Consider the following 12,573-nt stretch of genomic DNA (forward strand, 5'->3'; position numbering starts at 1 on the left):
TACAGGAGTGCACAAATGTGTGTGCATGCGTGCGTGTGTAATTTGTGTGTGGATTGTTTACATTAATGACTCTTTGGGCCACCTTAGAGAAAATAGCTACACTATGTTCACCTCTTCTTCTTCTGTGGTCTAATTATGAAGCTTTGTGCCTTACAGTCGTCACCTCTAAACACCGCCAGCAAATAGTGCTTTTCTTTGAGATAGAGATTGTCCGGCCTGCTCCTTGCCTTGTTGTTGACAGGCTACCAAAAGGGTTGTTTATTTACTCAAGTGCAGAAGGGAGAGGCCTGTATTTGAAAAACAAGACAAAACATAAAGCCACACACGGCCCTCTGCTGGCTCAATAAAGTCAAACGGCCCTGTCGTCTTTAAGTTCAGAAAGTGCATGTTCCTCATTAAATGTCATACAATAATAACAATAACGATAAAATTTAATTAAAACCAGAAGTGAAAATGTGCCCAATGTGAGAACTGATAGCAATTAAATATGGCGGGATAAGATGAATACGGAGCTAATATAACTTTCTATTTTAAATTTTAAGAGGATTTAAATAGCATTTTGGGCAGTTTTTGATGCGAGGCGTGATACAATTGTCCAAGTCGTCCGATTTGAGCTTCTCAACAGTAAATGTTCTCTGATTTCTGTCGTCCTCCATGAAAGCAGACTGATTATCTTTGTGTTTGATTAATATATGACATTTGCAAACATCTGGTTTTACTTTGGAACACATTGATCAACATTTTTGCCAATTTTCTGACAAGTTACAGACTAAACCAGTGACTGAATCAAAGTCAATTCATGGAAAAGATAATACTGTTTAATTTATTACATATTTTTTTATTTTTTTTGGAGTCATTGTATGAATAACCTGGAATTGACATGTCGATGAACCTGAAGCAGCTTCAGAAGTGTGTATCCAGCTAGTAGCCATTCACATTAGTCAGATCCCAAGAAGTAGCTCTCAGTTTTAAAAAGGTTGGTGGGTATAATATCACTCCCGCTCGTGTTATATTGATTAATTGTTATTTGGTTTCGTTTCATCATTATCAATACCTAATAAAATAACAATAATCACTTCATAAACAGTATTTGATAGTGACAGCACTTTTCTATTTATAAGTATTTTTATTATTTGTAAGATTATAGTTAGTAGTCATTTTTATTTCTAATTATTTATATGTACTAATAATAATTGTTTCCATCACATTAATCAGTCGCCAAGAAGTAGCTGTTTTAAAAAGGTTGGAGGGTATATAACACCAGCCCCCCCCCCTTAATGTGTGATGTGTTTATTTGGTATTGTTTAATGCTTAAACAAAACCAAATAAACAACAATTGGTTAATAAACAATAATACAAAATATTTGCAATCAGCTTTAATGAAACTTTTTTTATCCGATTATTTAATTAATTGCTAGAATAATCGATAGAATTGATTCAAAAAGTATTCAATAGTGACAGCCCTATATTTTATTGTATTTTTCTATTATTGTATATTTGTAAAATTATAGTTAGTATTTATATATTATATATTTATACAGTTTATTTATATTTGTGTATTTATTAATTTTATTGAATATTGTTAGTCATTTTTATTTGTAATTATTGTTATTTATATGTGATCTTTATATATATATATTTTTTTTTATTAAATGATGAATAGAGTGCACTTACGTAGCACTTTTACCTCCACCATCATGGTGCCCAAAGCACTTTAAGGACGCTCACACATTCACTCATTCACGCACACGTTCATACACCACTGGGCGGCTGTTGTCATGCAATGCGCTTCCATGCCCACTGGGAGCAATTCAGGGTTCAGTGTCTTGCCCAAGGACACATCAACAGTAAACACAGAGAGCTGGGATTCGAACCGTTGACCCTCATTACCAATTGAGCCACAGCCGGCCCATCTTATTAATGATATTTATATTTTGTTCGTACTTACTTATTTGTAATTGTTTAATGCACATAATGTTAATGGCATTTATTTTATGTATTTATTATATTTATAGCCATTTATATATGTTGTTATGATTTTTTTTAAAAATGTAAACTTTTTTTACAAAAGTTTTTTATTTTAATATATTTATAGTTATTTGCTTGTTCATATCTTTGTTTATGTATTTATTTGTAATATAGATTTTTTTTATTTGTATTTATATTAAACTATTTTCCAATCTTAAGAATAAGTATAAACGTTTTATTATTTTTCTATTTATATATGAGTATTTGTATTTACATTGCCATCCACACACTTTGTCTTGTTTCATTGCGGCGGGGGCAGACAAACAAGGACATGGGCGGGGGGGGCAAAAGTGGGTGGGGGCGTGGGTAAAGAGGGTTGTGGGGGCTGTTAGCAAGTTAGCGCAGCGGCAGGGAGAACGGAGGCGGCGCGGGAGGGAGTCCGCTCGAATTGCTGCAGGAAGCAGAAGAGGAACGAAGTGGAGCCAAACGCGAGAGGAAGACTGTGAGTGAAGGCTAATGATGGAAAGTGAGAAAAGAAGACAGCGAGGAGGAGGAAGAGCAAGGAGTTGATGGATCGGAGTATTTTTAGAAGGCGAGCCACGGAATAGCGAGGAGAACTCGTCTGCTCTGTTTTGTTTGCTTTCCTCCCCGATGCCAGTGTCATTTTGTAGCCTTGCACTTAAGACCTTGGTCGCGACGCCAGGCTCCATCCGTCCAAGCGAGAAGCGGCACGTGGAAGTCACAGAAGTGAGACCACCGTTCGGATGCAGACCGTCAATCAGCTTCAGTAAGTCAAATCACTGTTGCTGAAAGCCCTGAAACGGTAGACAAGAGAACCCCTGAACAAAGATGCTCTGCTCTCATTGATTTCATTTCCCTCTCATCTCACGTTTGTCAAGCCCCACCCATCCCTCCACCAACCCCCTACCCCCCATCGCACCCCCACTGGTTTGTATTCCATCCTCCCTCCTCCTCCTTTGGCGTCCTCGCTCACTCGCTGTCACACAAGCTGCAGCAACGGACGCTTTTCAATTTCTTTCCGCTGAGTCGGCAGCATCAGGAGGGACCAACAAGTCCGCTCACTGAACCAACGCGGTGGTACCTCGGGGGGGAGTGTCCTTCCTCGACCAGTCAGAGGGTTGTACATCCGGGTCTGGATTTACCGTTTACCCTGGAGCTACATGTGGGTCGCAGCCCCGCAAGCCGGGCTGGGAAATGACGCCGTCCCCGCGGTTGTAGGAGCCCTGTGGGCGGCGGTCATGGCTCGAGAGGGGCGCCGTATCCGGTCCCCGACAGCCACCCAGCGGCACGGAACAACCCGGGCGCTCACTTCCACTCTGTTGTCGCAGACACACCTGCACGGGCTGAGGCAGGTGTGCGTCCCTGGCGGCTCCCTGGGCCGAAGAGTCCTCTGGCTCCTGGCGCTGTGCACCTCCCTGGGCCTGCTGCTGTCCTGGTCATCCAACCGGCTACTCCACTGGATGTCCTTCCCCACCTACACGCGGGTCCACACTGAGTGGGCCAAGGAACTGGCCTTCCCCGTGGTCACCATCTGCAACAACAACCCCATCCGCCTCTACAAGCTCACTAAGAGCGACCTGTACTTCGCCGGACACTGGCTTGGCCTGCTGCTGGCCAACCGTACTGTCCGGCCCCTGGTGCTGGACCTGCTGCAGGAGGACCGCATAGGCTGGTTTGGCAAGCTGTCCGACTTCAGGCTTTTCCTGCCGCCCCGGAACTTTGAGGGCACCAACTTGGAATTCATGGACCGACTTAGCCACCAGCTGGATGACATGCTGCTCTCTTGCAAGTACAGAGGGGAACCTTGCGGGGCTCACAACTTCTCGTCCGTAAGTTGTCTACATACGACATCATTTGTGCCATGCTCAATTGGGTTAAAGTCTGGAGGTGGACTTGGCCAGTCTAAAACCTCTCACAGCTTTAGTCATAGTGCTCTACAGGATATAGGTCTAGAGATTCACTTGGCCAGTCTAAAACGATCCTCTTCACCTTCAAAAACTGTAATTTAAAGTAATCCATGACATGCGCCCTAAGGATTCAGTTTGGAGATAGACTTGTCCAGTTTTAAAACTTTCCACAGATTTAGTCATTATGGGTAATTTATATGCAGTGACATGATCTAGTCTATAGGGTTTAAGTCTGGAGATACACTTGGCCAGTCAAAAACCTTTCCACAATTTGTAAAAGGAGTGAGGTTGGTGTTCCGTTTCGTGTCTGTTCCTTCACCTGTGCGACTCAAGATTGCCACAGTACTAACACAGTGCGACGTATGAGTTGCCTTGTTGACACCTGCAGACTATCTGCGAATCTCTACAACACAGAACCTTACCCCGAACGTAAACAAACACGTTGCCAAGAAAAATTAACTACCAGCCATCTCTGATAGATTAGCGTAAGAGCAAAGAAACATTTTGATTTATGAATATTTTAGCTTTTGCTGAAAAGTATCATTTTTCTTTATATTTCTGGATTTATTGCAACATGTTCATATTTTGAATTTGTGTAATTTTGGCAGATATAATTTTATTTAAAACATATATTGAGTTATTTTAAGTTGAATAATGTATTCCTGTCTGTTTCTATTCACATTTATGTTTGGCCTGCAACCTAATGTCTGCTTTAAATTTTGGGCCCCTGTGTAATCAGGTTTGACACCCCTCCTCTATAGGGTTTAAGTCTAGAGATTGACTTGGCGAGTCTAAAACCATCCACATCACCTTCACAGTTAGTCATTTTCTTGTAATCCTTGGTAATCGCTTTATGGTTTGTCTGGAAATTGACTTGGGCCAACTAAAACACCTTAACAATTTCTTCCTATAGACCCATAAATGTAATTGTCACAGGTTATTTACGAGCTATCGGCCATACGCTCTATGGTTTTCAAATCTGGCGAACGTCTTGGCCAGGCAAAACATCTTGACAATTTTCTACACCCATGGGCGCTACACCCCTTACCGGTATATATGGCTTCATAAGCTTTGGTGGTCACGGGTCATTTATGCGTAATCGGTGGTATGCTGTGTAAGTTTAAATCTAAACTACTTGACAAGTCTAAAACCTTCCACTTCACGATTGTTTTCTTACCCACAGATAGCTCCCTTCTTGTCGGTTTTACCTCTAACTAGTATATACACAACATTAGTCACCAAGGTCACCTTTTACCAACTTGGCCAGACTAAAACGCACTGACATTTTTCTGCACCCTAAGACACCTATCTGCTTTTCATGTTGCTTACACCTCTAACTCATACAAGTGCAGTCTTCACATGCAAACCCCCAAAATTTATAGTGTCTAAATTGTTCTGGATCACTTAAATGGTGACCTCTTTTATAATGATTGGAGTCCTTAACAACGCGTGTAAATCAATGGTGCGGCAACTGTTTGAACTTCCTGTAACAACTAATCGTTAAAGCGCTCGAGCACCAAATGAGTCACAGCCGCTTTCATTCAGAAGTCTAGAATGAAAGGCAAAAAAAAAGGAATTGCTGCAAACACAAAAAGGGGCCAACTGAGGTATAAGGACCAAAGGATGAAAACTGACAATGTACACCACATTCTCTCCCTTTCAAATGTACTGGTACACTGAGGCCTTTTTTGCTCTAGACTGAGAAAAAACAGTTTGCTTTGTGGCTCTCCGGTTATCATGTTGGTTACACCTTTACTTAAAACAGAGTTTTAGTCATCGCGAGTAATTTACGCATAATCGGTGGTATATTCTACAGCAGTGATTTCCAACCTTTATGGAGCCAAGGCACATATTTTACAATTGAAAAATCTCACGGCACACCAACAAACAAAAATGTCACAAAAAGTGGGTACATTAATTACTGTATGTACTTCCTCCCATCTAATAGAATAGCATTTATTTGTTCTGTCTGTCACTATACCTCACTGGCATAAATAGATGAACAAAGATGAATTGTTTTTCTTGTAAATAAATAATTTTTTAAGCGATTACGTAAAATTTTATCATTTCCCACAGCACACCTGAAGAGCGCTCACGGCACACTAATGTGCCCTGGCACACTGGTTGAGAATCACTGCTCTATATTGGGTGGAAGTTTAAAGATTGACTTGGCAAGTATAAAATCTTTCACTTCACATTTTCTTCATCCAAAGATAGCTCCCTTTTTCCAGGCTATTTACACCTAGGCCAGGGTATTTGGCATTGTAGCCAGATGGCGTAGTGATAGCATTCTCTGTCATACTATCTGCCACGTTCCAACCCATCTGCAGGCTAGGATAAAACTCAAGTCATTTACGTGGAAATTGTAGCATAGACTTAGTCAGTCTTAAAAACTTCCACTTTACCGTTACAAGTACAAACTCAAATTTGAAGCTTTAACAGAAACCCGGAATGGCGCTGAGAATCTTTTCTGGCGTGTTCTCGCTTATAAGACTTCAGCTCCCGTGTGGCTAAGAACTGCCGACGAGAAAAATAAAAAGTTGGACCCTGTGTGGGTGTTACTACTACGCTTTTTTTTTCTCTCTCCTCGCATTGTTGTTGTGATTGTGTTTGTGCACTGGCAGCCCCGAAAGCCCAAGAGGTGCATCGGCTCACCGCTGAAAGGGCTTTAATAACAATCAGGCTCTTCCATCCATTAGCTTTGAGCTAGACACGTGAATGCCAGGCTGCTTCGTGATAGTTTTCTTTGACAAACCTGTACAATACCTCCCATTTTAAATCTAATTTTAACCCAAACTCTTGTTGAAAAGGACTGATTACGTCAAACGTTCACATCCTTACCTGAGCAACGACACTTGTTGGCTACATGCTAGCTTTGTTAATGTATTTTAAGCAGAGGTGGGTAGAGTAGCCAAATATTGCAATCAAGTAAGAGAACCGTTACTTGAAAGTGATATGACTCAAGTGAATGTAAAAAGTACTCCTCCCATTACTCGCGTAAGACTAAGAAAGTACTTTGTGAAAAAAAATTACTCAACTACTAAGTACATAGTGAGTAACTTATGCTTTATTCTTTAAATCAGAGCATCTAATATAAATACAAATAACTAAATAAAATGTAAATGTGCAGTGTGTGTTCACGTGCATGTGTGTGAGCGACATTAGCATGTATCCCAAAAGATGCATGTTTTACAGTTAATGTGTAAAAACAACAACAAAAACATCTGCAACTTACCGCAAGGTGTTTTCTCAACTTATAAGTGGGCTGGAATATCTACGTTAGGGCAGACAATGCCAGACAAATACTACAATGCATAAAAGCTGTAGTTTTTCATCATCTGAAATGTAAACACAGTCGCGTGCCGTTGCCCTCAATGGGAACGACGACCTTCCCAACATGGCCGCCACGTAGGTACGTCGATTGGCTGGGCTGGTGTAGCTAGTGTTTATATTTACTGTATGCCCGCAAAGCCCAATAGAAGACGTGTGCTGTCATGTCACTGCCTTGTGTTAGTTGATTGCTGCACTCGCGCTTACGTTGGACTGGAGCAAACAGCGCATAATGTGGAAGTCGTACACTAAACAGATCACACACCAAGAAAAACTGATAAGCAGTAATTGATAAAGTAGCGGGCAGCATGTAGATCATTGTAACAGAGTAAAAGTACTGTCTCTTAACATACTCGAATAAAAATTAAAAGTATGCTGCATTAAAACTACTCTAATAAGTGCAATTTATCCAAAATGCTACTTGAGTAAATGTAACGGAGTAAATGTAGAGCGTTCCTACCCACCTTTTAAGGAGTATATGTACTGCAAAAGTTACCAAATCTGGCATTGCAAATATCTTTCAAGCCTTAGCTTTTGCGCCAAAAAAAGTGAAATTGAACTTTTTAAAATGTTTACGTCATCTATGAATTATCTTCCCAATCTGTCTATTTTACCTCTATAGGGTTTAATCTGGAGATTTAATTGGCCAGTTTAAAACCTTCCACTTCAACGTCACTTTTTTACACATCCATAGACCAGCATAAAGCTACGTGTCGCCACAGGCAAAAGCCAGGTACTGAAGGGCCTCAACTTATTATCCTGTTCTGCAACATGCTAACTTTTGCTAGCTAAGCTAATGAGGCTATCAAGCCTTCATTCCTTCTTTCCATCCTTCAGTCACAGCCCAACTTCTTCATGGCGCTAACGGGCCTTCTGTGATTTGTAGCTAATCTCATTAGCGAGGACTCGTTGAGGTCTTTTATTTTTGTTATTGACTGGGGGGGAGTGGGTGGGGGGGGGGAGTTTGTTTTGTGGCATTACTCCCTTCAGATCAGATGAATGCTCGATTGCAGGGGTGGGCAAACGTTTGTGCTTATGGGCCACAAAATTTTTTAATATGGACAGAAGGGCCAGGTCATATGTAGATGAGGAGGTTAAAATGTTCATGTAAATTATGGGAAATTGTTAGTCGTGGTTTATTGATCAAATAATAATTCACTCTTGTTTTGATTTTATTTATAATTAATCAACCAATTTTTGATACAATAACTATACATGAAAATTGTTTATTTTACTTTTATTATTTTCAATAAAGAATAATTTGACTTAATAATAAATTAAGTCTGAAACCTTCCACCACCTGTAAGTCATCGGTTCCTTGAGGTCTTTTTCTTTATCACTGTATTTGGAGCGCTGCTACTCAGGATGAATCCTGACAAAACAGGACGCACGTTAGCCTCGGCCGAGCCTCACTGAGAATCTTACAGTATCTCACCATGGGGAAGAAGAAGAAGACAAAGAAGGAAACAAAGAAGTGGAGGATCAATAAATCCATTTGTGCTGGATTTTTGAGTTCGGCTCAACTCTCTGCGATTGAACCAGCGTGGGAGACCCAAGCCTGAACAAAGAACTTCCCCGAGACGGCTTCTCGAAATAGCAACTAGGTAATGTTCTCTTTGATGAACCTCATCCACCTGCAATGCTAGCCAAGCGCCACCAATTAAACGGTGCGACGCCTCATCACACGCTCTGCAGCTTGCGTGGAAGTAAACCTTTTTCCCCCCTTTGCCCTGAGGTGAGCAATGCAGCATCTCCACAGAAATCTAATAACTGTAAAGTATTGTTCACTATCTTCAAGTGCTCGAGGTGATTTTATTTATTTTCTCTATTATGGCTCACCCTGCGGGGAGTTGTGTGCTTCACATTTGTTGTTATTTAAGCCAGATGTTTCTATTGGAAACACTACAATCACTTCAAACCTGTTGGCGTCAAATGGACACCTCCGTACAATCTGTTTGTAAACATGAGAGTGTACATTAAAGCCAACTGTGACTTACAGAGACAACACACATTGGGTTGGAAATGGATACAATCAATTTCGTTTGAGTATAACTCTAATTCATGAATCTCCACAATTGTTGTTCCTTGAGACAGTCAAAAGTCAAATCGAATCCAAATTTATTTAGTGCAGGTTCTTCTATGCTGACAGACTTTTGGTTTCAGAAGTGGGATGGTGAGGTTACCCACTCGGGGATGGGACGGAGCAGGGTGGGCACACCCTATGGCTCCCGTGTCGCAGTCTGAGTATTGCTTTTCTTTCCCCACGCCAACAGACTTTTGGTGTCAGACGTTGGCTGTAGGGTTATCCACTCACAGACAGGTGATTCGTATTCGAGCCTGGAAATGTGTTGGAATGGTCGCGTGATGGAGCATGCCATCACTTGGTTTGTGTATGCAATTTGACAACCTGTTCAGTCAGCAGTGGTGTCAGAAGTGGAATGATCAGATCTGAAGCAGGTATTGCAGCAGCTGATCATCTATCACTGAGTCTAGAGACAGGTGAGGCATTCGTCGGAATGATATTTGGGATAGGAGAATCTTTTTCGCAGCTCTCCGAAGACGGCTCATTGGATCGTAATGAATTTGCTTAGTTTTTGGTGTCAGAAGTGGGACGGTCAGGCACAGCTATGACTATCTCATCATCTGCCTACCACGGCAAATATCTTGGCCTCGTCGTCAGTGTCCCGTGATTCTTGGCGTCAGAAGTGGGGTGCCAGTAATAAGGCCATCCGTCAGAAGTACACTTGGTTCAGGAGATCCGTTTCTGCCATTAGACCAATGAGACACTCAATGGATCTGAAAGGGATTCCTATTGTTTGGGTGTCAGAAGTGTGACGATCATCTGTGAGAACATCTCTTTTGCGTATTGGACTTGTTTCTGAGCCTGGAGATGGCTGGGAACGCGACATGCATGACAAGAGACATCTTGAACCCGTCACATTTGGTGTTAAAAATGTTGACGTATTGAGTTGCAAGTACAATCATGAAGGGTGTGCTCTCGTGTTTGAGGCTCACCTTTTTTCATCGGGGTTTACGCCAGGCGGGACCGTGTGCCGCATCGATACGGATCAGAGCAAACACGCTAAGCTCCAGTCGGTCGCCACGATCTCATTAACCCCCTCGCTCTGGAGCGCTTTCTTCCTGTTGTGATTGAAACGAATGCTCGCTAATTTGTCGTCAGGGCCACCACGTTGCAGTTAGGTAGCTCTGTCTCCATGTGGAAAAGCGACAACCTTGAACACGGATGACGAAATTGGACGTGGCTCGCATTCGTAAAGTCACCCCGCTGCATAATGGCGAGGTTATTACACTTGTACTGTGCCATAAATATCATTCATAATTTCTGCGTAATGAAAATGTTTTTCGTGACTGCGATCATAGCTGTGAATTCTGTCTGCCGTGACCTCAAAGAAACGTATAGCAGAGAGCATGTTTACATTTCAACGCGACGCCCACCGCGCAAATATTTATTCACTTTCAGCTCAGCAAGCACCCACACGAACGTCAAATATGAGAAAGTAGAGGCTAACGGTTTGGATTTTTCCTTAATTATCCTAAGATTACTTCAATTCGCTTTCAAAAGGTCTTAAAATAGCAAATTTGTGTCGTATTTCATTTTGCTAAGTGTAAAAGCTAAAGGCTCATTTATGCTAACACGGCAATATGGATGATGCAAAATTGGAAGCAGCTACTTTTTTTTTTTGTCTGTATTGTCAAATCAAAATTTATGTTTCTCAAAGCATGATCTACGCGAATACACCATTTTATTTAATTTTATTTCTTCATGTTCTTAACATAGCAGAATAAAAAACTCAAGACTGGATTTGAACTGAGCTAACATTAATATGCTTATTTTGTTATGTCTGGTAGTCTATTCTCAAATATTTTTTATTATTTTTTTAAAACACTAAAACAAATATCAGAATTAAGACTGCTTTATTTTTTTTTGTAAATAACTGCAACAACATTACTGTAAAATAAATAAATGGAAACAATGATTGACAGAAAAATATATTTTTTTGAACAAATCATTACTATAATGTTAAACAAGAAGATCGAGAAGATTTATTGAAGTAACGATCCGGACGATTCCAGTCTCCATTTGCATAATCTAACAAAGGATAAATGATCTTTTTTTTTCCCAAGGTACAGGATACAGGCAAATGTATTACATAGGGCGAATAGTCATGTTTGTAACATTTCTAAGGCCAAAATGCTTTGAAAGTGTCAAGGCTACAAAAGCAGAAAGTTTGGCGCAATCTCAATGACTGCAGCAGTGGCCATTCATCGCTTCTGAGCGGAAATGTGGACTGAGACTCGATGATGCCGCTGTGTTATTGTCAAAAGGGAGTTATCGTCTTCCATTCCTGGTGTTGCTGCTGATTGCCACAGAAAGAGCCGGCCGAGCGGGACGAATGGCCGCTGCTGTCCGCTAATCGGCCCGTCGTCCTTAAGTGTCTTTCATTTGGCGTGATGCAATTAAAGAACGACAAGAGTTATGTGCGCGGTACCTCCCCTCCGGCGACTTGGCTCTTCATTGAAGGCTTTTGATCGGGATTTGGCCAAAAAAAAAAAAAAGAAAGAACTTTATTTTAACTGTGTTGTTGCAAATTACAACTCCACTACACATATATCAGGATGTCATTATAGCGCCTTTTTCTCTGTTCCTTGACTTAAGAGTTTGATTAGCTCTTTGATCAAGCTTGTAACTCATATGACTCGATCAGTGTGTTAAATAAATTTATATTCCATGAATCCGTTACAGTGACCTTGTTAAAAAAAAATTTTATGAGGATAAATAGCACTGTTTTTTATATAAAGAAACAAACAGGTTTTAAGATGGATCATATTTTAGGACCTAAACTAATGTGAGCCTCTTTTGTACGCATTCCTGATGACCGTGTGAGGCGGTTTGGTCACACACAAGACGCCGTACCGGTGCAGCCTATTTGTCTTATGTGCTCTTTTATTGGCAGCGTACAACTTACCCCTTTGGCTGCGATCCCGCCGGAGGAACATTGTCGCTATCTGTCAAAAAACGAGAAGAAGTGCTGTTTTTTTCTTTCCAAATGACAGGAAAAAGACATTTTGACCCTGGTCAAGATGAGAGAAGATTTCTGCCGACTTCCAACTTTGCACTCACGCTGCTGCTGCCATGAGACGAGTAGCACTCGATCTGCACTTCAGTTCGCACTCAATGCATTCACTGCATTTTTCGCACGTTACCATTAGTGTCCTTAGAGAGGTGTCACGAAGGAAGGTGGAAAGTAAAGACAAACCGCGAGAGGAACCAGGAGATGTTGAGCTCCTGTCAATAATTGAACGAGATCTCGCTGCTTCTGTCGTC

At 41.2% G+C, this 12,573-nt stretch overlaps 1 protein-coding gene across 3 annotated transcripts in view; it reads left to right on the forward strand.

Moving 5' to 3' along the window:
* The window catches only part of asic2 (acid-sensing (proton-gated) ion channel 2), a 157,096-nt gene that overhangs the window by 82,565 nt on the left and 61,958 nt on the right, over positions 1-12,573 (forward strand). Inside the window, exon 1 of one of the 3 annotated variants that reach the window (XM_061701015.1) lies at positions 2,386-3,818. The exons of the other annotated variants lie outside the window; for them this stretch is intronic. Within the exon in view, the coding sequence (XP_061556999.1) occupies positions 3,150-3,818 (669 nt within the window). The 5' untranslated portion in view covers positions 2,386-3,149. Of the gene's footprint in view, positions 1-2,385; positions 3,819-12,573 lie in introns of those variants that run through there. 3 annotated transcript variants of the gene reach the window in all.

The sequence above is a fragment of the Phycodurus eques genome, chromosome 16 (genome assembly GCF_024500275.1).
Source record: "Phycodurus eques isolate BA_2022a chromosome 16, UOR_Pequ_1.1, whole genome shotgun sequence".
NCBI classification, from domain to species: Eukaryota; Metazoa; Chordata; class Actinopteri; order Syngnathiformes; family Syngnathidae; genus Phycodurus; species Phycodurus eques.